This window comes from Calonectris borealis, chromosome 1 (assembly GCF_964195595.1).
Source record: "Calonectris borealis chromosome 1, bCalBor7.hap1.2, whole genome shotgun sequence".
NCBI lineage: Eukaryota > Metazoa > Chordata > Aves > Procellariiformes > Procellariidae > Calonectris > Calonectris borealis.
In genome coordinates, this window is record NC_134312.1 from 243463 (window position 1) to 267673 (window position 24211).

At 52.2% G+C, this 24211-nt stretch overlaps 1 protein-coding gene across 1 annotated transcript in view; it reads left to right on the forward strand.

Annotated features, from left to right (window-relative positions):
- SHANK3 (SH3 and multiple ankyrin repeat domains 3) overlaps positions 1-24211 on the forward strand; it is a 373777-nt gene that overhangs the window by 118670 nt on the left and 230896 nt on the right. Inside the window, exon 11 of the mRNA XM_075140908.1 lies at positions 7501-7840. Within this exon, the coding sequence (XP_074997009.1) occupies positions 7501-7840 (340 nt within the window). The remainder of the gene's footprint in view (positions 1-7500; positions 7841-24211) is intronic.

Below are 24211 nucleotides of genomic sequence, written 5' to 3' on the forward strand. Positions count from 1 at the left end.
ATTACCAGCTTCAGGCAGGTTGAGGAGCAGGGAGAAGCCAGCTGTGCAGCCCACGGGGCTGGCTGAAGAGTGCCTCGGGGCTCGTACGGTGGTTTGGGGCATCACGGCATGCCAGAGCACCTCGGAGCCTCCTGGCGAGGAGTTCACCTGCCAAACCAAGGCAAATCGGCTCTTTGCATTATAAATTGGTGTTATGAGTAAACTGCCTGTACAAAGCCTGAGTCTCCATGCTGAGGTTTGGCACATCAGACCCTGGCCGGGGAGCAGCTCCTCAGGTCTTATGCCGGGTCCAAGGTCTCTTCCTGCTACCCTGTCCCCGCTCCGAGGGTGGGGGAAGAGGAGCTGTGTCCTGGCTGGGCACTGCCCTCCCCCAACCTGTGGGGGACGGTGGCCACGTCCCCCTGCCCGCGCTGGGCTGGCTGTCCTGTCTTTGGCTGGGGACCGTGCTCCCGGGGGGGAAACCCTCCCTCTCCGAGCCTTGTTCCCAAACCTCTTGACTGCCTCTGTGAGGGGCCTGAGGACCCAGGTAGCCAGACCGGGCTGCTTCCCTGTCTGCTGTTAGCTTGGGGGGGCTTCTTTGAATGCCCCACTGTGCACACCTCCTCTCGCTCTTTCCTTGCTGGCTCCTGCCCTGGTGGTCCCCGTCCCCTCCCCAGCCCTGCGAGGACGGTGTAATGAAGCTGCTTCCCAGCCGCTGCCGTAGCTCGGCCGCCCGGAGACAGGAAGCCTCGGCGCTGTGGCTGGCTGCTGCTCCTCCTGCGGTTCCTTGGCACTAGGACAGGGCTGCACTGGTCTCAGCTCCCGGCCTAAGGAGGGATTTGTCCACTGGTCCACCTTGCTCCTGCGTGTTTTCCTGCCCCTAGCTCTTGCATGGCTCTGGTTTTCACTGACCCAGAAGAAAACTACTCTCACACGATTATTCGTTAGTTTTATTTTGCTGCATGTGCTTTCCAGGAGGCTGATGAGTTGAGCTGGCGGGCTGGTCTGATGCCTGGGGCTGGCACCCAGTGCAGGTGGGAGCGGACAAGGGGATGGTGGGGGTGCCTCTGCCTTCTGGCATTGGGAAGCTGTTGGATGAGACACGTCTCGCATCCTGCAACAGATCCCCAGCCTGCAGGGAGCCCTCTCCAGGCCTCCCTTTCGGCTACCTTCTTTCTGGCGAGGAGCGTGATTTCAGTCCTTCGTACTGCTGTGACAGTGGCCGGCAGGGGACGGGGCAGGATCCCATCCCAGTGACAAGCTGGGGCTCGCACAGAGGGTGCTAACGGGGAGAGCAGCATGAAGGAACCTTCTCAACGTCCTTCTGAACAGAAGAGAACTAAGCTCTCTCTCTAAAGCTGAGGATGACCTAATTTTTGGCTGAATGAAGCCACTCTGCTGTGCTGGAGGAGGTTGGCCCTCAGAGTTAGAGCCAGCGGAGCAGGCAGGACTGTGGCATCCTCACTGGCACGGTGCAGAAGCCGAGCGCTGGCCTCCCGCAGGACAGTGTGGGCAGAGGTGGACTCCCCTGCGTTTTTAAGACATTAAATGGGCCTGGGGTTATTGCATGTTCTGGAGACCTGGATTTGGCTACACAAATGTAATTCGGCTGTTGTGAGCATGTGGCTGTTCTGTGTGTTGTTCTCTGTCAGGGAGCCAGGGCCTCTGAAGCATGCTGCTCAAAACAAAGAGTTATGGTTAATTCAGTGCTTCCAACCCTAGTAGGAAGTTCTCGTCTTTCACTTGTCTCCCTCAGAACAGCAGAGGGTTTCCCCGAGACTTTTGCTTTTGAACACACGGTGCTCCCTCAGGGAAGAGAAGTAAACAGCAAATCACACGTTAGGGTTGTTGGTCCCTTGCTTATCTCTCCTAGGAAAGGCCAGTTTAAAAACAGTAATAAGAGGATGCCTAGAGGGCTCCAGCACTGATCCAGGCTCTGCTGTCAGTGCAGACTGTGGTTGTCCTTTGCCCACATTGCTGCCCCGTGTATGTGGTGGCCTCGATTTTCTGTCTGCTGCAGCCCTCGGACGTGTTCCTGGTGCCTTTCCTGTCCTCGTGACTGTGCCAAATGCTGATCTCCTACTGGACTTTTTCGTGCAAATAAGTGCACCCATAGCACCCTTCAACATCAAACTGCCTCCACCAGTTCCTCTTTTGCTTCAGGATCTGCTTTACGGATTTGCCCCAGCCCACATCCCATGCAGTGTGGGTATCTCTCCTGTCCTTTTTGCCATCTGTGGCGCAGACAATGTTCTCTTCCACATTTCTGCCACGTGCAAGAGATTTCATCTCCCTTGCTGTCTCCATCTCGTTGCATATCACGGCCAAGAACGTGGTTGTATCTCTCTGAATATATCTAATTTCTGTCCAGATAGACCCAAGCTCACACTGTATCTGCATGGCAGAGCTTCCAGACTAGCTGGACATAAGTCTGTGCTTAGATGAGGGTTTTGGAGCAGCTCTGGAGCATCTGGAGAGAGAAGTCCTATATCGCTCACATGAGCGGTAGCTGTATTCCTCTGATTGCCCTCCTCCTGTGAAGCTGCCTGGATGTCTGCTCATCAGCGTTGTCAGTCAAAGCCAGGCTTTCCCAGGCACATAGTGTCATTTCTAGGTCTCTAACCTCTGTGTAGAAACATCTGATCTTAGCCAGTTGCCTTCCTGGCTGCACAGTGGCCCTGAAATGGGCCCCGAGGCAGTCCAGGTGCCAGAAGCTAAGCACTGAAGTCAGGGCAGGGGAGGTTTCCATCATCTGTACCTCTGCTTTGAGGCTCCCAAGGGCTTTGCTGGGTCCCCCTGACCTCTTGTCTATGTGCCAGAGCAGATACCCTGCGTCCTTGGCTGCAGCAGCTTGGGTCAGGAGACATCAGAGCATGTTTGGGCACCCGAGAGCGTAGGGAACTTTGCAATCTAAATGTTTATCACCTGAAAGTCTGTGCTCCTATGATAGTGCTGGAAAGCAGGCTTTGTCACTCATTTTTGGGACTCATGTGACTCCCTTGCCCCTAAATCCCACTTTGGCAAATGAAATAGGCTGTCTGAATCCCACCTCGCGTGCGGTTACTGTGCGCTGGGGGCCAAATTAAAATTACACACATAGCGCAGGTACATCCTGTCTTTCAAGAGACTGCCTTTGCTGCTATAATACTGTCCTCTTAATATGCTTCTGGAATTAAATACTCAGGAAACTTTGGCTTTACAACCTGTTATGTGACCTGGATACCTTCTCGTTTACTCCTGTAAATGCTATGTTATGTTGTGCTTCAGGGACTCTTATACTTGATGTTATGGTGAATCGATTAGTGAGTAGCAGAGTGGTCCTGGGCTGCTTTCTCCAGCCACCTTGCTCCTCCTCTCTGATGTGAATCTGAGACAGAGGTTGTGTTTCTCTTTGTTTTTAAAGTGGATGCTATAATTTTGGTGTTGAGAGGGAGCACTTTGAATATATAAGGTGATGACTGCTCTTGTGTGGAGTGTGGAAATGGGTGACCAGGTGATTTATTTGACAGGCTAAATTAAAGCACTTGCCCTGACCTGTGTCAAGAATTATAAAGTACCTTCCCTTTAACCAGTGAGTCCTTGAGCAACCTGTTTCTGTCTCATTGCCCAATAATTGGTGCTTGCTGTGAATGTCTTGCCATGAACTGTGCCGATCTTCCCCCTCCGAACCTGGCCCTGACCCATTTGACATCACCCTAGTGTGAAGTCTGTGCAGTGGGGAGAAGCAGGGGCTGGGACTGCTTACTGCTTTTCAGTTCAGCTAAGACAACCAGGAGCAGAGGAGATCTAGCACAGACCAACAGGATCTCCTGCCTGGTGTGCTTCTTTCTTCCCTTGCAAGCTAAATCTCTGCTTTTTTTTGTTTTCTCCTTCTTTTTTCTTTTTTCCTTTTCTTTTGTCAACTTGGTAAAAGCAGCTCGCCAATAGGATTATTTTATAGTAAGCTTGCATATGATCAGTTCAACATACAGTTATAATTTTTTTTCCTAAGCAATTAATATCAAGAAACTAATAATTAAATTATAAAACACACTAAAGCAAGCCCAGGCCAACTCCTGCTGTCTGAAGTTTTCATCGTTGCACTCGTTTTTCTGTTTCTTTCTCTCTTGGTTTGGTGTCAAGGCCAATGACGCTGAGCTCAGTCACGCGTGAACCAGACCAGTACCTCAGCATGGGTCCGGCTGTAGTTCTGGTGCTTTGAGCGTCCCTTGCTTCCTGTAATAATGGACGTGCACAGCGGGGAGCGCATTGTGGACTCTGCCTGAGCAGCTGGTATGGAGCACGGGTGGCACCAATCATCTGCAAAGGGCTGACTGCGGCTCCTGGCTTCTGCCAGGATGGGGGGAAGAATGATCCAGACACATTTTTCTAGATCTTGAAATTTTTCTTGCTGAATATTTCCTTTTTACCAAAATTCTCATATGGTGCGGATCCAAACCTGGCATTTCTCCAGCTGTTACATTGCCTACTGATGGAGCACCGCTGAGACCTCCTCTCTGGGGCGTCGTTGCTTAGACATAACAGGCTCAGGTTGACTCTGTTCTGGCAGAACGGCACTGAGCTTGTGTTTGGTTGACTGATGCTGTGAGCTCACGGCCTTTCTCAGGTTACAATCCCCTGACCACTCGGTTTCACCTACGGTGTTGGTCCCTGGAAGTACACTAGCGGTGTACTCACTTGACCAGTATGTGCCTTGGCCTTCGGTTTGGAAAGGTATTCAGGCACTGACTGATGTGCTTTTATCACTAGGCAGCGTTTGGCACTTTTACTAAAAGTAATTCTGTACTTCTTTCCAAGAACCATGCTTAAAGTTACTGACTTGGCTTGGTTTGAAAACAGCTCTTTGAGACTAGCAAGAAACTTCCTTGTGTTTCCAGTGACTATTTCCAATTTCTAATAATTTTTAGATCTGCCAGTTACCATGACATGCATCCATTTAGTGTTTGCTTCTCTGATTTTTGTAAGTGATTTTCTACGAGAACTGATGTAGTGCAAAATTAAATGTCTCCTGGGGTTCTACCATATGTATGGATGACACATGAATTCGGGTTGGCAGTCCTCGTCAACCAAACCTGTTCAGCATTGCCTGTGACATGGCTGTAGTTAGCCCTGACTGTGGCTTCCTCTCCAGCGTGTTGTGTTGGTGGGACAGGCCATCAGCGTCCTTGTGCTACAGTCCTGCAAACTCCCAGACATTGAATTCACAGCACATTTTTCTGCAGGGACTGCATCACATCCATGGCCCAGGCTTTGCTTCTTTCCCTCCAACATCCCTCCTTGCCTGTGGCCTCTTGGTGACCATTTTGACCCATTTTTCCTGTTGGGGTGGCCTGGATGCAGGGCGATGGCAGCACCGAGGCTGTGGGCAGGTGGCCGGCAGCAGGAGGCTGGGGAGCCAGGCTGAGCTGCCGCGGGGAGCGTGGATGCTGCCGGCAGAAATTCCCCCACCACGTGGTTGAAACTCATCAGAGAACAAATGCATCGCGTTGCTATGACAACAGGGAGATTTACAGGAGCCTGAAATCCTTGTACTTTGAACCTAAAATATTCCTTGGAAAAATATCCCGAGTGCGGCTGCGCAGCGCAGCCGGGAAGTGCCTTCAAGGTGTTCGGTCAAGGGTGACACAGGTCTGAGGCCTTGCTCAACGTTGGGCAGCATCCTGCGCAGACCCCGGCTGCTCCCGTCCTCTGCAGTCCCTTGGCGGTGGCCATTGGAGCGTGTTCAGGGCTCACACGCCTTTGTGCAAGTTGCTGTGGGATAGGTGGCCTTGGAAGGATGAAGCCAGGGGAGTCTTGAATGCGGATGGGGCAGGAGGTCCCCTGTTAGCAGGATCACACTGCTTCTGAGCGTGCCTTTGAGCAGGAGCGCAGGAGACCTCTGCGTGCTTTACCTGTCCCCTTGCTTTTGCCACTATGTTTGAACCAGAAATGGGCTGGATATTGTCAACTCTGGGTTCCTCACTGGACGTTGCTGCATGTGTCAGACAAACTTTAAGCATGTTAAGCTTCAGATTGTAAATGGATTCATTAAACAAAATTTAGGAAAATATGTCTTTCCTGACGTGAGGTCCGCAGCGCTGTGGCTCCGCAGCAGAGCCTTCTTCCCCTGCGTCCATGTTGGGTTCCCTGTTTCCACTCTTTCTCCCTCTGCAGAGCTGCAGGCAGAGGCAGGAGTTTGCATCTTCGTGGCTTCGTGAGGTGCATTTCTTCCTCAAGCTCCTGAGGGTTAGGTAGTGTGTCAGGTAGGGCAGGGAGTAGCAGGTATTTTATTCTGTGCATTGTATTTTCTAGGCTTGCACTTGGCACGTGCCTGAATCATAGGATCATTAAGGCTGGAAAAGACCTCTAAGATCATCGAGTCCAACCGTCAACCCAACACCACCATGCCCACTACACCATGTCCCTAAGTGCCACATCTACACGTCTTTTAAATACCTCCAGGGTCGGTGACTCCACCACTTCCCTGGGCAGCCTGTTCCAAGGCCTGACCGCTCTTTTAGTACAGAAATTTCTCCTAATGTCCAATCTAAACCTCCCTTGATGTAACTTGAGGCCATTTCCTCTCGTCCTATCGCTTGTTACTTGGGAGAAGAGACCAACCCCCACCTCACTACAACCTCCTTTCAGGTAGTTGTAGAGCGCGATGAGGTCTCCCCTCAGCCTCCTCTTCTCCAGACTAAACAACCCCAGTTCCCTCAGCCGCTCCCCATCAGACTTGTGCTCCAGGCCCTTCACCAGCTTCGTTGCCCTTCTCTGGACACGCTCCAGCACCTCCATGTCCTTCTTGTAGTGAGGGGCCCAGAACTGAACACAGGATTCGAGGTGCGGCCTCACCAGTGCCCAGTACAGGGGCACGACCACCTCCCTGCTCCTGCTGGCCACACTAGTTCTGATACAAGCCAGGATGCTGTTGGCCTTCTTGGCCACCTGGGCACACTGCCGGCTCATGTTCAGCCGCTGTCGACCAGCACCCCCAGGTCCTTTTCCTCTGGGCAGCTTTCCAGCCAAGAATTATATAGCTATGATTTAGGCCTTCCCTGTCTCTGAAACAGAATAGTAAGCGGTGGCCAGCGTTACTGCCAGTGTCAATGTCCCGTGCACATGTCACCACCTCTGAACCAGGGTGGTGGCTGGAGATGGGCTGGCAGGGGTCCTGCTGGTGGCCCTGCACATCCTCCCTGGGTGCCTTTGCCAGCGCTGCCTCTCCCTCTGGCAGGGCTCCTTGGGTGCTTCCCGAGATGCCACCTCTAAATCCTCCCCACGCCTGTGCGCCGCGGTTGGGCTCACCTGCCCTGCGTGCTCCTGGGGCGGTTTCCCTGGGGTGATGCAAGGAGAGGAGCTGGAAGCAGGCGGAGCTGTGTCCTCTTCTGCCCTGACCGTTCCTGCCCTCCCGGCCCAGCTCCGCGTGCTTTCCCAGCATTCCTACTTTGCCGCCATCTTCCAGCCCAAGCACGGCCGGCCAACGCCGGCTTTGTGCTGTGTGCCCAGTAGCTAATGCCGCTTTCCCTGGCTCTTTTGCAGTGCCTTTCAGAGAAACTCCCAGCTACACGAAGAGGAGACGCATCCTCGGCGCCGGCGGCCTCTCCTCCCCGCGCATGCTGCAGCGCTCGGCCAGTGACAACAACCTGAAGGCAGAGAGCCGGGCGTCCTACTCGCCGGTGCCCTCGCTCCGCAGCCTGCCCCCGCAGCTGCTGGCACAGATGCAGGAGGCGGTGGCGGGGGCCGGGGCAGGGGACGGCAGCCTGGCGAGCTCCGGCAGTGCCCGCAGTGTCCACAGCCGCTCCCCATCCCTGCAGCGGGTGCAGGAGGAGAAGGAGGCTGACCTGCCCACGCTCCGCAGGAGCAGCCGCAGCAAGGCCAGGTAAGGGGCCGGGGGGAGGCAGAGCAAGGCTGTCCTGTGCCATGGCCAGCGCGTGCCTCGGCACCCACCGGAGCCCCCGTGCCTGCACAGGGCCGGGCACCCGCAGGACCCCGGGCGGCAGGTGGGGAGCGGGAAGGCCGGTGGAGCCCAAAGCGGCCCTGTGTCTCCCTGTCTGCGCGCCGCAGGGAGCAGGGCTGCCCGGAGCAAGCGCCAAGGGCTTTTTTCCCCTCAATCTTCTCCCCAGCCCTCGTCTTGCCTCTCAGAAAAATGGTAAGTACATCGATGCTGCGTTGCGCTTGTCGTTGCTATGACAATGAATGCATCTTGAAAACTAATACTTCGAGGTGGCACACTGCAGATAAGCCAACACCTAATGCGTCCCAACCGACCTGCTGTTACTGCGGTTATCGGTATTCCGCCTACGGGCCCGGGTGGTGGCGTTGCTCTGCTGAACCCGGGGCCCGGGAGCGGCTGATGGACACCCTTGCCCGACCCGCTGAGCGGCGTGGGGAGGCCTTCCTTGTGCTTCGAGGGGTTTCCATGGCCCGTAGGCATGGGAGCAACGTGGGCCTTGCGTCCTCCCACTGCTCCCCGTCACTCGCTGGCCACGTGCGATGTGAACGTCAGCTCTGACACTGCTCGCCACAGCTGGTGCTTGCCTTCGGCTGGAAGCCAGGCATGGGCACCCGTTCCGATCCAGGAGGATGGGTGCTGCTCCCCTCAGACAGCAGAAGTGCTGCTGGAGAGCCTCCATGGCTGAGGGTCCCTTTGGTGACCACTGGGGTCAGGCTTTGCTTTCAGAAGCCCTCTGTTAGTGGAGAGGCGAGAGCGACCGCAGCCATGGCTGATATAAAGCAGCGTCCGCCCAGAAAGGGCTAACGAGAAACTCTGATACTGTGAGGCCAGAGCAGGAGTTTGAAGAGTGGGTACCAGGTCTGGGTTATAGCTGTGTTCAGTAATGACCGAGAAATGGATTTGAGTGTTGAAGAACCAGTCTGCAGCTGGCAGCTATTTACATTAACTCCATAGCAGAAACAGCTCTGAGGCCCTTTGAGACAATCTAAAGAATTTGGGGAAAAAGAAACATGTCAGAGAATAAAAAATAATGAAAATAAATGTAAAATAGCTACTGTGGGGAAAAAATTGAACCACTCGGGTACCTACTAAGATTCTTAATTCATAGTTTTAACTCAGGAAAAGTTGCAGGATATTTTCTAAACAGCTCAATGGAGGCCTCTGCTCAATGTGCAACTTCAGTACAAAATGAAGCAATATTAGATGACCTAACAGTGTGATGGATGATAATATGGAAAACAGTCTAATGCCTTAGTCAAAATCATGGTGCCTCAGAGTGCTGCATCCCAGGCTGGGCACTAGCACTCAGCAAGAACAGTGTGAGTTAAAGGGTTTCGGAGATGCAGTGAAAATGATCAGGAATGAGAAAAAAAAATCTCTGCTTTGAAGAGAGATTTCGAAGAGCGGGATTGTTACCTTAGAAACGAGATGAATAGGAGGAAATATGTTAAAAATATTGAAAATACTGAATGGCTTATCAGAGGGAAATAGGGAACCTCTGCCTGTTTCATGGCACAAGGAGAAAGGAGCATGCAATGAAATTAATGGTGAGCACACTCAAAACCAGTATGAAGCAGTGGTTTTTCTCCACCCTGCAGTTAGCTCAGGAATTCACTGCCTTGGGACTCGCTGAAGCCAGAAGCACACTATGATTATAACAGCATTAGGAAGTTGGTGTGGGTAAAAAAAATACTGTGGGCTTTTATAATCAATAAGCTTTTGGAAGTCTTCTCAAAATTACTTGGAGCACCTGATGGCAAGGCAGGAGGAGGGCAGCTGGGGAAGAGTCGAGCCTTACCCAGCCGGGCAGTTCCCAGCGAGGGCAGAGTGGGAGCATGGCTGAGCATGGAGGTGCCAGGGGATTTGGGGCCTGCCGTGGGCAGCAGCACGAGGGGGGCTTGCAAAAGCAGGTCTCTAGTGCCACTGGAAGAGCCGGTGGCCAGCAGCTGGTGTGCTGTACTGCCAGCCTCGACCTGGGTAGCTGGCCCCACGTCGGCGCGTTTGCTCCCTGCAGCTCAGCAAGTGCCCGGAAAGGGCAGAAGGCGGCAGCTGCCTCTTCATCTTGCTGCCAAGTGCTGCTAGAGTGAGCGTCTGCCCCATTTTCTTCTGTCTCCTGCTTGTGCTAACTTTTAAAGGATTGCTGGAGATGACTTAATTATTCCTAGCCATATGCATTTTATAAAATGCATATAGAAGCGCATTTTACTCCATTGTTTTCAGATACTTGTATATTTTTGCAGGGATAGCAGGATTATGAAATTCATTACACTGGGTTTGGGGCAAGTGAAAGTCACATGCATGCAACCTGCGTGTTCAATGGCTGGTACGCGCTGGCAAGTTCAGAGCTGTCAGGATCGTACAGAGGTGGTCTTAGTGACATGAGAAAAAAGAGGCGATAAGTCTGAGGGGAAGAAAAGCAAAGGCTGTTGAGCAGGCCGTGGGTTTGAGCCTGGTAGCTGCTCTCCCGTGTCCCCTCCCGTCACCTGTGTGGCGGGCAGGGGTTGGCTGCCCGGGGCTGTGAGCAGGGCAGCACAAGAGGGACGTTCCAGTGTAGGGCTGGCCGTCACCACGTGGTGCCCGTTGGAGAGCAGTGCTGGGTGGGCACAAGCGGCCAGAAATTCCTGGAGGAGCAGAGAGGGGCCAGAGGGCCTCCTGCCTGCCACCCCCCTGTCCCAGCCGCGGGGCTCCCAGTGATGCCTGGGGAGGGTGTCAGCTCTGCCGGCCCTGCCCGCGGCTGCCCCCGCGTCGCCACCACGGCTCTGCCACATGCGCCCTTCCCGCGGCTGCCCCTGCGTCACCACCGCCCCGTGATGGCTGGGGGTGTTGGGTGTGTGCCGCGCTCCAAGTCGCGCGGGCTGGTATTCTTTTAAATTACACAGATGTATGCACACACCGTTGCTGTTCAGCATGAAGCTGTGTGCTAGCAAGTGCTTAGAGCAGCTGATTAGTAGTGGTATTTTGTTTGACCCAGTATTTCTTTCATTTGTTGTTTGGCCTTATCGCTCTCCCGGTCAGTTCCCAGTGTGTTTGTGTTGGTTTGACAGAGCTTTATTTACTCCGGGGCTGGGGAAGAGCCGTGCAGTGATCCCTATCTCATCTGAATACTCAGTTCCCAGGGATGTTTTATTTTCAAACAAGAAAGCCTTCCCTTTGTGGTAAGTGACAAGGCATCCGTAAACATGCAGAGTCCTCTCACATCTTCCTTGAAAAGTCTTGCAGAAAAATTGATTCTGGGTCAGATTTTTGTTAGAGTAAATATCAAGAAAATTTAGTGTCTGCAATGTTGCCCCAAAATTCTTTATTCTGAGGGCGAAAACTCTCAGCAAAATTCTGATTGTTTTGCAAATATATTCAGGATGGCAAAGAGGATTTAAATGAAAACTGGTTTAGCATCAGCGTTTCATTTTTTCTGGAAACGATGAGCAGAAGCACCTTGCATACCTGTCACCTGGCCTTTAGCTACTGCCTCAGGGCTAGCATTCAGCTGTACTAACAGCAGGAGCAGTTATTTGTCTGTGTTGCTCTCGCAAGTTCAGCCACGCCAGCGGATCTGGTGGGTGAGTCCTCCTGTGGTCTGCAGCTCTCCGACCTCCACGGAGGCTGAGCGGTGGTCCAGGGGTCCTGGCTGGCGGCGGGAGGCTGAGGGTGGTAGCACAGGTCTGACCCTGGAGCAGGGGTGGTGGGTGCGATCCCGGGGTCGACCATCCCCGCAGCGAGGGATGGACCGTGGCCAGGAGCCTCTCTGCAGTGGGACAGGCAGGGCTGCAAGGAGCCTGGAGCAAAGGACCTGGGTGATGCCTGCGGTTAATCCACCCCAGCGTGGCTTGGGTGAGCCTCGCGTGGTGTGTCCCCAAATGCCCTTTGATGATCGGCTGCATTTGTGCTAATAACCTGCCCCTGGGAGCGAGCCCTGGGGGAGGCTGTTGCCAATGCAGTTGGCTCTGAACCCCCCAGTTGTGTTGTGGATCATTGGGGGTCCAGGGAGGACCCGTGGGAAGGGTCTAACCCACAGAATGCTGACTGTACTCATCCTGCCTGTTCTTGGGAAACCCCGGTGACGGACATGCCCTGGTATTTTCTTCATTCCTGCCTCTCTCTGTCCTCACCACTAGGAAGTTTTCTGATGTCTGATCTGAATATTTCTTCCTCTAGTTTGTTATGCCATGTTTACTCTGCATAGATGTGGTGAAGAGCTTGCTCACTTCCCCCTCACAGCAGTCTTGCGCGCCCTGAAGACTACTTGCCATGTTTTCCTCGGTGTCTCTCCTGTCAGCTGTTTGCCCCCATGGCCTTGTCCTTCCCAAAGGTCCGTTTTCTCTGAGCTCCTGCCATGGCTCCTCTCCAGGCTCCCGCCGTCCCACTCCTTCCCGGCAGTGCGGTGCCCGGAGCAGGCACACAGCAGCAGAGGAGTGCGGCAGCAGAATTGCATTGCATGTTTTTCAGCCTGTAGTTTTGATAGCTCATCATATAGCGTTTTATGAGATGGTGTGATGTGTGACTCACAATCAGCGTGTGATAGCCTCCACGTTTTTTCCCCCTCAAAACCCACCACATAACCAGTGTTTCCCTATCTGAATCCTTGTGCAGTCGATGATTCCTGTGTAGATTTACCTTCAGTTTATCAGGATCCATTTAAACCCTAATCCTGTTCTTTGGAGTATTTCGCAGCCCCTTTGCACTGCCTGTAGATTTAGCAAGGATCTTCTCCCATCCATCGTTCATTTTGCTAAAGGAAACACTGCCCCAGGTCAGCCCCTGGATACCCCCACCCTTTGACGGGGAGGCATCGGAGGGTCATTCTCCTGCCCCGCAGTCGGGTGGTCTCGGGGCAGCTGTGGGGCTGTGAGGAGCCCAGCAAAGGCCGAGGTGTGCGGCTGCTCCTCAGCAGCCAGCTCCTCTCACCATCTGTCCTTGGCAAATCCCTTCTGACTGTTACAGCTTTGCTTCCTTCTAGGCAAGTACAAAGACTTTGGCTTGTTATTTGTTCCAACGTTTTTTTCCAAGACGTGAAGTGACAGTATTTCTTTAGCTTTTCTTTTTCCCCCTTTTTGGCCATTTGCTATTTTCCACTCTTTTGGACACACTCTATATAACAAGAGCCTTCAAAGACGACCTTAGGCGTTCTTAGATTGCTTCAATTTGTTCTTAAACTTCCTACCAGATGTGTAGTCAGGCATATCCAAATATTCTTAATTAATTCCTGCTTCTGGTTTCCAGGTAGAATCGTAAGTCTCTGCCTCTGAAATCTCACAGTTGATCTCTGATTTAAAGACAAACAAATATGAAGCACATAGGTCTTTTTAGTTTCATCCATTGAAAGCTTTCCCTCTCTGCAGTTAGCCAAAAAAGCACCAACAATTACCAGCAGTTCCTGGGATCTTTTTCTTGCTGTTAGTGTATTTACAGAATGAATACCTGCTTCTCTCCATGCTGGCATTTCCTCTTATTCTTGTGCTGACCAGATGTTTGCTTCTGTTGGCTTGTGCTTTTCCTTTACATCTGTCCATAGCAATCACTCCTGTTTTCCAGTTAATGTAGGATGTTTCAAGTCAATGATTATCTTATGATTAGCTGGTTTCTTACTCCACTACTTATGCATCCTCCATGTTGGGATAGGTCTGAAGTCTGTCTTCCTTCATCTTCCCCATCCTGGGATCATATAACAGTTTGGGTTAAAAGGGACCTCTGGAGGCCATCTGTCCCACCCTGGGCTGACCTTTCATGAAACCTTGCCTGCAGTATTCAAGAACGTATAGACGATGGCCTCAAAACGCAGAGGTCATATTTTGCTGGTCTTTCTCACTTTCTTCCTAAGAAGTACCGAAGACTTATCATTGCATGATTGTTCCTGCCAACATTACCTCTGCCTTCGCGTTTTCAGCCATTTGGAATCAAAGCGCTAGAAGAGCTTCTATGGCTGTTTTCTGCACCTTCTCTATAAAAATAAATCGTCACAAATATAGTCCAAGAGCTTGCTGGACAGCCAATGTCCTGATCCTTCCCCAATAGATCTCTGGATAAATGCAATCTCTTATTATCCCTAAGTCCCGTAAGCTGGCACCAGAGGGGCATAGCGTAAGACACTGGATGAGAATGGGTATCTGCCAAGCCCGGTATCTTGTCTGATACCTGCCCCTGGCATGTGCCTAAAGAGCAGGACACGTGCTGAGGAAACCAGGGATTATCCTCCCCACTCCGTGAAATACCTCCTCCTTTGGTCCCATCCGTGAGCATCTCTGCAAAAGGGAATGGGAATTGCTGATGCGTGGCTGGCTGGTAGAGTCCTGTTCAGGCAGATACTCTCCATAAAAACTGCATTGAGCTCAGTGCTCTTCAGTGGCAAGTAAATACAGAGAGCATCCTTTTCTAGCACCTCCCCTGAAGATTCTTGGCACTTTGCCACCTTGAACAAACATCCTTTTTCTGAAATTGCTAAAACTGCAGTTACTGCATCAACTGGAACCTGGGGACTTTATTTCTAATATTCTTGACCTCTCCTTGGGGGGTTTAATAAAATAAATGCCTTGTCCCAATCTCTTTTTTTCGTATTATTACTTTCAACAATATGAACTGATTCACTATTCCCAAGCCCTTTTTTTCCTCAGCAATGTGAATGAGATCTTTGCCCTAAGTACTAAGTCACGGGTTTATTTATTTATTTATTAAAGGCCTTAGACGATTTGTTTTCCATTCCTGGCTTTTGAAAGGGTTAGATCCATTTGATTTGTTCTACCTGCATCAGGGATTTGAGAAGAAATTACCACAATTTGTTTCATTCTCTCCTCTGTGCCACGGTTTGCAGCTTGGCACCAGCTGTTGATTTGAGTCCCCTCTGCGTCTCAGCTGTGGCCTCGATCCCCCTATGGCAGCTTCTCAAAAATAAATCCCTGGGGGCGATGGGGGGGCAACCTGAAGGTGGATGGTGCAAGGGCCACCCACTTCTCTGGATGCTCCTGGGGTCACCAGGCTGCTTACGGTCCTTCTGCACTGTTTGCAGCTCAGCTGATAGTGCTGAGCAGGGCAGCAATGCCGGCGCCATGCCCGGCACTTCAGGTATGATGTTTTATTTTAAGGTGGGATAATGAAGAGCATAGGTAGGGGATCTCTTGCTCCTAGCGTGACACCGTAGTCCAAGACAACTCCACCAGTAAGCAATTAGATGGACGGTGCTTTGTGGAGAAACGCACAGTGAGGAGACCGAGTCCCCAGTTGTCAGACTGGAGACCTGGTGCAGAAAATAAGGGATGTTTGCAGAGGAGCTGCAGATTTGCAGAGTAATTTAAGTTGGAAGGGACATCTGGAGGTCGTCTGGTCTAGCCCTCCCATCTAAAGGAGAAAAGTGGGCTCCAAAAATTTGTTGGTAAAGCAGCTGGAAGGGCCTCATCTCTCCCCTCCAGGTGTGCTCCTGCCCTTCGCTGAGGGCTCAGGCTGCCCCAGCCACAGCCAGGGTCGGGCTCTGGGAAGGGGCCGAGTCAGGAGGGTGCGGGAAGCCTCCTCAGGGGCAGCCCCTTGGCTGGGGAGCTGCTTCTGGGCTCAGGACCTCATCGCTGGTCCCCAGCTATGCCGTGGTGTGCCGGTGCCTGGTGGGCTCTGGGACGCGCCTCGTGCCCAGGGCTTGCCTGGCAGTCCTGGGATCACTGTCCTGCCGGCCCGTCGTCTTTGTGCCCCGGGACTGCGCCCCTGTCCGTGGGGCCAGTGCCCTGCCCTCGCCCCGGGCTCCCGGCTCGCTGGCCCTCGCAGGGCGGCTGCTATGGCTGCTCCCGGCAGGACCCCGCTGCAGACCCCCTATGCATCCCGGAGCCAGCTCTCCTCCGCCATCTGCCCGCTGCAGGAGAGAAACCTGCTTTGGCAGAACGTCTTCTCAGGACAGACTCTCACCTTAAACATGCGAGTAACCGCTCGCACCACAAAATGTCTCTGAGACGTGCTGCTCCCCTCCATGTACACCAAAGCGTGCCTGAAGTAACTAGGACAAATGCCTTTTAGGTTTTGATAAACCAAGAGAGAATCTGAGCAATATTCAAGTGAGATTACCTCCCTGCCAGACGTGCTTGTCTCTGTAATAGCTTTTTCTGTTTGCCTCAAAGTTCCCGTAAGAATAAATGCTGTCAATTTGGGATACCAGCGAAGCTTCAGGAATATTTATTTTAGTTGGGCAAAATTAAATTGGGACTAGATCAGACGAGCTGAGACACCCAGCAGAACACACTCCTCTGCTGGGGTGCAGATGCCTGCCCTACCTCCAGGACTGAAGGGCCACCCCTCGTGACGATAATCCTGGTTTTCGTCCAGGGTGTTCTTACCAAATATGTGCAAAAATCTGCAGCGGTTCAAAGGCAGCAAGTGATGCACGCAGCTCTTTCTTACAATAAATATAATTCACCACCTGAATAAATAGCAGAGCATTTTGACAGGCTTTCACATATTCTGTTGGTTAAAACATTGAATTTTGTGTCTGAAAACTATACTGCAGGATTTCTGAAGCGCGGCAGGGTTTGCAGGACCTTCCTGGAGAGCTCTTTAGTTCCGGGTGAACGGGAGTCCCGGCAGTGGAGGAAGGTCTTGGCGTGATGGTAGAGTGAGGAAACACGACGGGCTACCATTAAATCTGATCTGACATGTGGAAGAGGTCATTAGGTCTGGGATGGCTGGAGCAGTACTTGGGAAAGTTTGTCAGAGTCTGAGGAGCTGAAGTTCGAACGTCTGACGTGATCCAGAGCTGCTGTGGAGACAAACCCCGAAGCCTGGGGGTGCGGGAATGGGAAGGCTGCCAGAGCCCGGTGGTGGGGGGCTCTTTGGTGGGGAAGGGCTTAACGGTGAGAGCCCCATGGCCTGTGTCCCAGGCCAGGAGCTCTTGGGGGTGGCTCATGCTCCGTCGGCAATCCCCCCGGGAACCACTGCCTCCAGAGTGCATTGGAGGAGAGGCTGCGCCGCGTTTACCTGCACATCGCGCTGGCGCTGCCTGTGCACGGAGTTGCAGAAATAGCCGCCTTTCAGAAAACGTGGAGTAGTGGACGACAGCCCTTTTATTGGGCTCAGCATCTTGAGGAAGGAGAGACACTGAAAACACTTGCTGTGGCAACTTCAGAAGGGGAGTTTCAGAAAGATAACAGAAATTCATCAGAAAGGCCTGAAAAATCAAAAGCTGTAACAACATCCGTAAGGGCGATACAGGAAGCGCTGGCATGATCCAGGCAGAGCTGCTCGAGGCAGGATCTTTGGAAGAGGAGATCATCAATAAGGCAGCGGAGCTGGTCTGGGGGAATATCTGAGAGTAAAGGGACCACTGGGAGTGGGAATCTGGGTTTGGGGAAGACAGCGTGAGCAGCCAAGAGCAAGGTGAACCCGTCTTCCAAAGGAGGAATTTGCGTGGATGCTGGTAGGATCTGACATCTTCAGCCAAGGTGAGGTCCCAGTGCAACAGGCGGGATAGAGAGTCTCCCCAGGGAGAATTCCTTTACTGCCCTCTCCCACTGAGCTGGCAGGACAAATCAAGGTTTGGGAAGAGAAACCGTGTCACCCTGAGCAGAGTACTGTCACGGCAAGTGTCAGCGGGGTTATGCAAAACATATTTATGTTTAACAGGTGGTGGCTACGTGAGGGGAGAAGGGCTTAAACTGTAATGGGATTTTGTTAGCAGGGGTTTCAGTTTCACCAGTCCAAAACATTAAAACTTTACATTATAAATGTTACAATGATGTACAAATAACATATTAGAGTGGGGTTTTTTCCCCCCAGACAGCATTTTGATCTTTTTGATAGTACAGGGCTGGGAGTAGCAGAATGAATGATGGAGGTGAGGAGCAAAGGCCAAACAGGAGACGGGAGTGGGGAAACAGAGAGAGAGGGTAAAGTGAAGTGGACCGGTGACCGGAGCTAACGCTCAAGGGTTTTGAGAGCTTTCATTAGGTTCCCCTTGTGTGAGGTTAATATGGAAACTAGGCAGTTATGGGTATGAGGCAGAGCAATGCCATGAACCTTATGTAAGAGAAAAGACATTATCCACATTAAAAATGACTACTGCAGTGACATAGAATCATAGGATCATTAAGGTTGGAAAAGACCTCTAAGATCGAGTCCAACCGTCAACCCAACACTACCATGCCCACTACACCATGTCCCTAAGCGCCTCATCTACACGTCTTTTAAATCCTTCCAGGGATGGTGACTCCACCACTTCCCTGGGCAGCCTGTTCCAAGGCCTGACCACTCTTTCAGTAAAGAAATTTCTCCTAATGTCCAATCTAAACCTCCCTTGATGTAACTTGAGGCCATTTCCTCTCGTCCTATCGCTGTTCCTTGGCAGAAGAGACCAACCCCCACCTCACTACAACCTCCTTTCAGGTAGTTGTAGAGCGCGATGAGGTCTCCCCTCAGCCTCCTCTTCTCCAGGCTGAACAACCCCAGTTCCCTCAGCAGCAATATAGCAAAAACTCACGCTGTTGTTTAAGTGGGGCTGACAGCCTTTCAGGGCAGTATGCCAGTCCCTACTTCTACCCGAGCTGGAGGCTGCTCTTGGCGTTGGCTACTGACTCCTGCCCGCAGCGGGCTTGGTGGGAGGCAGAGCCGCTGCCCCCGGGACTGGCAGGCAGCAGGCAGCCGGCGACCAGGCAGCAGCTCTCCGCATCTTCCAGAATCCTTATTCAGGACAGCCTGGGGCTCTGGAGCCCCTGCAAACCCTCCAGAGCTGGTCTTTGTGCCTCCCTTGCTCTGCATCTCCGCATTGCTGGTCCCTGGCTTAGTTATTTTGTACTAGAGGAAACTGTGAGACTTCAAAGGCCGATGGAGTTTGTTAATAGATACAGGCAATGCGTACTGCAAGGAGTAAATTCAGACAGCTTCTACATTTTGCTGGATTTTAAATTAACTGCAGTCCCATAGGCTTCCTTGTCAGTGCTGCCATGAAAAATCTCTGCCTTTTTATGAGGACTCACTCATTAAAATACAGAACAAAACATCAGAGTGTATAAAATAAGATGGAAAATGATGTCGATAACATGACGATGCTATTCTGTCACTCGGTGGGACCCTGTTAGCTGGCTGGAGTGCAGCCCTGGTCGCCCCAGCCGAGCAGAGGACACGAGCAGCGTCTCGGGGTGGGCGGCACCGCTGCTGAGGAGGGGTCTGCCAGTGGAGCAGCGACGGGCCGGGGCGGCAGGGTTTGTCCGGAGGAGGGGAAGCATCAGTGAAATTAGGAGGCGACATTTAAAGCTACCAGAAGGAAACGTGCTTTCCTTCACACCCAGCTGCGCCATGCAACTCCCGTGGCTTCATTTCTCCCAATTTGTACTTCATTGTGATGTACGCCTTGTTGCGATTTACGGCTTGTGATTTACACTTGTCATTTGACTGTCAGCTTGCTGGCGAGGAGGATGTTTTCTCGCGACCATCTTACCCCCACGGGCCTCTCTGGGGTGTCCAGCCTTCCCTCAGCAGGGAGTACCCCGGAAGGGTCTGAGCAGAGGCGGCCGCGCTTTGCCTGTGCCAGCCCACGGGCAGGTGAGTCCCGCGGATGCCCTGGCTGTGCCGGAGGACCGCCAGCATCCTTCCCGGGACACCGCTCCCAGTCCATCACTGTGATGTTGATCTCCCAGACGAGCTTTTCAATCCACAGAATATTTCTGCTTGTGGTTCTTTCTTTCCTCTTTTAATTTTTTAACCTTTTTTTTTTTTTTTATGAGGGCTCTGCCTTCTGCTGCAGGGTCTCAGTGTGAGTTTCTTGTCCCTCACTTGCCATTTGTGTGTCCTGTTAACAGAACAGCCCCTGCTCCTCTCGCCGTGCCCACGGGGCGCACCTGGGCATTCCTTTGTCCCCGTGCAGGTTCGGGGAGGGGATGTCCTCAGAAGACCCAGGGCGAGTTTTGGCATTGATATGTGTTCCTGGCAGGATGCGAGCGGCCGCATGGCTCAGAGCAGCGGGCCAGGCGTGAAGGCAGTGCCCGGTGTGCCGATGAGCGTTGCGAGGCTCTGCTGGCGCGAGCAGCCTGCACCTCCTCGCTGGGGACCTGGAGAGCAGACAGCGCTGAAAGCATTCGAGCAGGTGGGTGATGCTGTCCCGAGCAAAGGTTTGCCAGGAAGGAAACTGCATTGCCCTAGACGGTCAGATGGCATGGCTGTCTTCTCTGATGCGGTGCCCTGGTGTGTGCTGGGCTGGTTCCAGCGATGTATTTTCTGGATCATGATGTGTCACGACTCTCAACTTGTGGCTATCTACATGTCCTCTGTGCATCCAGCTGCTTTTCCCAAATATGTTAGTAAAACAATTTTTTCCTCCTCTCCAGCATCATCCAGCTGTGATCTCTGAGTGCTTCACATTGGGGAGTGAGTTAATGCTCTTGACTTCAGTCCTTGAGTTACAGGAGGCAGCAGAATTGCTGTGCTTTGCTCCTGTCTCTGCGGAGCTGTAGGTGATGTCCCTCGGCCCTGCTGCGGTAACTTCTCTCCTTCATCTTCAGCCTCCTGCTGCCTGTCTCTGCGTATTTACCTGCTGTGTTGCCCATCACCCTTCGCACCGTCTCTGTGCCATTTCAGCACTGTTTCTCAGTGCTCCACCTGCAACCTCTGCCTGACGCGCCTGCGTGAGTGCTGGGCAGGAGCCGAGATGTCATTGCAGCCACCTCGGGGGAGGCTTTGCCCGCTGCGCAGGTACTGCCAGAAATTAAACAGGCAGTTTGGCAATGTAAAAGACAGCGTAGTGAGTAGCAGTGAAGATATCCCGGTGCCTTTGTATCCATCAGTGGCACAGTTTAGTCTGAATATTGTGAGCATTATTGGGCAACCTGCATTGAACAGAGCTGTGCAGGGTGAAGGCAGAAACGAATGCTGTGAATTAGTCTGGGGGGGCCTGGAGATGCTCTCTTGTATGCAGAGATGTTGGAAAGAGTGCGATTAAACAAGGAGGATGTGATGTAATGTAACGGTTGGTTTGGAGGAGCCATAAAACTGGTAGTCTGCTCTAGTCAGGGTGGAGGCACCCGTTCGTAATGATGCCCTCCCCGTAGTGATTCACTCATGTTTCTCACAGCATCGCTGTTTCTGTAAATGTGAGCAGGTACACATTTATTTATAGATGATAGATGAGAGGCAGGCAGAGCGGCGGCTGGTCAATACTGACTGTGCTTCTCAGCGGGGAGCGTGCTCTGCTCCAGAGGTGCCGCAGAGCTGGGTGCCCTGGCAAGGCACAAGGATGCTGTAGTGCAGGGAATCAGAAGATGATTTCAGTTTTGCCAGTCCAGAGTATTTAAAACTGACATTGGCTGCAGGCCTGACTCACAGCAAAAAAAAGCAGGGACCAAGCAATGAAATGATGAACTGTAAAGGAAGTCATTACTGCCCATCAGGTAACGAACCTGGGGAACTCCCTGTGCACGTGCAGCATGTACTCAGCATCCAGGGAGATGCAGAGGAGTGATGCTGCTGGCCAAGGCACAAGGACTGCTGCTCACAGGAGTTATGGCAGGGGTATTACAGCTCCTGTCAGGTTGTGTGGGCATTTCTAACTGGGAGTAGAAAACTGCCTGTGTGGGGGCACGTTATTCCTGGCTTGCTACTACAGGTTTTTATGCCTTCTGTCTTATGAATTCACCTTGCCTCCCACTGGTGATTGTGCAGGCTGGACTTTAGTTCTGAATCCAAATTGCCTTTCTAGGGTGATACTGTTGTTTTGCCATAAACTACCTCAGTTACGTAGGACGGTGTGTGGCAGAGGCTGTCATTCCTTGCTCTGTGGCTGTGCCAGCAGCAGGGCCGGGCTGGCAGTGCTGCCCGGCAGTCCTGAGCGCTGGCCCTTTTCTGGGAAAGCACCCGTCCCCCCAGAGCTTTTCAGCAGGCTCAGGGCTGAGTCCTCGTAGAGCTCAGTGCAGCAGCATGAGCCGTCCAGCCCTGGTGTCTGCCAGCAAACGCTGCTCTGGTCCGGTAAGAGCGTGGCCAGCTGCAGGGAGGTGACTTATGCTCCTGCAGGCAAAGATGGGTCCAGTGTGCTTAAACTCGGCTAAGCTGTGTGTACCAAAATTCATAAAGTGTCTGCACGCTTGCCAGCATGCTGTTGGTGCTTCGCTTCATCTGATGCGACAGGAGTGGTGCTCACCTTCAGCACAATTGCCTGCATCTCCAAAGTCTCGGAGCAGAAAACAGACGCCGGTGCCGGGGGTTTTCCTGAGCACAGGAGGGACTGCAATAACCCCGACACCGCATACCCTGGTGCAAGCCGCCTGCACCCTGCACGCTGTACAGGTGGGCACAGGGCCAGAAGCGGGGAAGGGAGCAGTGCTCATGGCACCTTGTTCAGTGGGGATTTTGGCTCAAGGACAGCTTTTAATTTTATCTAAAGATGGCCAACTTTGAAACACACACTAAATCTGGAAGGCTGGTCCATAATCCCAGTTTTTACCTGCTTCTCCCAAACAAGTGCCCTAATGCAAGGCCAGAATGATTAAGCACCTCCTTCTTTGTAGGCTCATTTTGGCACTACAATTCTTGTCTGCCTGCCTAGAGAGTGGCCCCAGTTTGGCAGGAGTTTGGACAGTGCGATCTCTTGGATGACATGCTGTTTTGGGAGGGTCATTAGGCTACACCTCCAGGACATAAGGCTGCAGCTTCCCCGGACCGCCTGCCGCTCCAGGGCATGCACGGCCGCTTTCCATCCCAGCAAGAGCTGGGCACAGGCGCTGGCGTTGTGCACCCATACCTCTATGGCATCTCTGGTGCCTCCGTGGGAAATTCAGCCAGGTAGGCTCACAGGAGGGACCAGGCACCCGAGAGTGGTAAAGAGATGCCCCGGTTGTGAGGCTGGGCTTCAGCCCAAAATATCTGGTATTTTAAGAATTTTATGTCTTGGTTTAATGTTTATGTGGCTCATAACCAGCATGCAGAAGTCTCCCTGTAAGACTGCCAAAGGCACTCAGGACCCCCAGAGCTTTCTGGTGTGAGCCATATGGAGTGACCCTGTGCTGAAGCAATGAATGTATCATCATTGCCATTTCAATGAAGCGGTATTTATTACACATTTTTATCAGGCTCCCTAGCTATGGTATCTGCACCCCAAATAAGACCACGCTTTATGGCTTGGCATGAAATTGCTAATATTGCCTGGAATTCAGCATTGCTGACACTGGGTAGCAATCTCAGCTGTTGTAAAGTGGTGTTGTTTCCCATTTATGGAGCTATTACTTTACGGTGGGTAGAAGTCTCGCCAGTGGCATTTACTGAGCTAGACTGCTTGTAGTGAAGAATTTTTTTTGCTGGTTTTAATCTTTCTGTTCAAATATCTTCCAATCTGAAATTTTGCCAGGTTTTTCATTGCTTCTGGCTCAGTTTCAGTTAAAATGGACTGGAATTTTTTAAATGAGGCAAGGTGAAGGAAAAATGTTTGCAGTATATTCTTTGAGTAGACGTGATGCTTTTAAAAAAAACCAGCATGATAGAAAGCTAATATTTTACATGTGTGTTAGCAGTGAAGCAAATAGGTGACAGTTAGTGCTTCAGAGGAAATGAATTCTGATTTTGCATGGTAGTAGGGATTAGAAAAATCAGGTTTTGTAGTTGTATATTTATTTCTAAATGGCAGTTTAGTAAATCAGGGTCCCATAAATGCTGTCGTGGTCTAGGTCATATCTCTGTAGAGAGATTTACCTTGGCTTCACTTCCCCTCTCCTGCAGTCACTTACTGATCCTTGCCCCCACAAAACTACACGGACGCCTGGTAGAGTGTGCAGATTAGAAAGCCAAGTGGAGGTTCTTGTCTCCCAGGTGTGCCATGAGGCAGTGATGGACATTCATGCCTTTGACCACACTAAGCCCTTGAGCCGGCGGTGACACCTCTTGCTCAGAATCCTGAAATAGACCCTGAAATTCACAGCCCATAAAAATATCTGCCTTAGAGCAGGGTGAGGAGCCCTTTCCTGCAGCACTTCACTTGCATTTCTCATAGCACAGCTGTCCGTGTCAATGTGAAGAGGATGACAGATGAGCAGCCGGGCAGAGACGGTTTGATGAGCACCGGAAAGGCCACCTCGGGTGTCGCTTGGTCAAGGTACACGCTGCTCTCCCTGGGGCATGCCACGGAGCCAGCCCTGGCGAGGGACTAGCGCGGCTGCGACGCAGGCAGGCAGCGGATGCGTGCGGTTCGGCACGCTCTTCCCCCCACTCTGGAGCTCCTTGGGATCTCCAGTGCTGGACCAGGAGAGAGATGGCTGCGACCATGTGGCCCGAAGTACAGGCATGCGGCCCGAGGTGCGGACATGCAGCCTCATCTTATAGTGCTTCTACAGGTGCCGGGGCAGGTATTGTAAAAGCTGT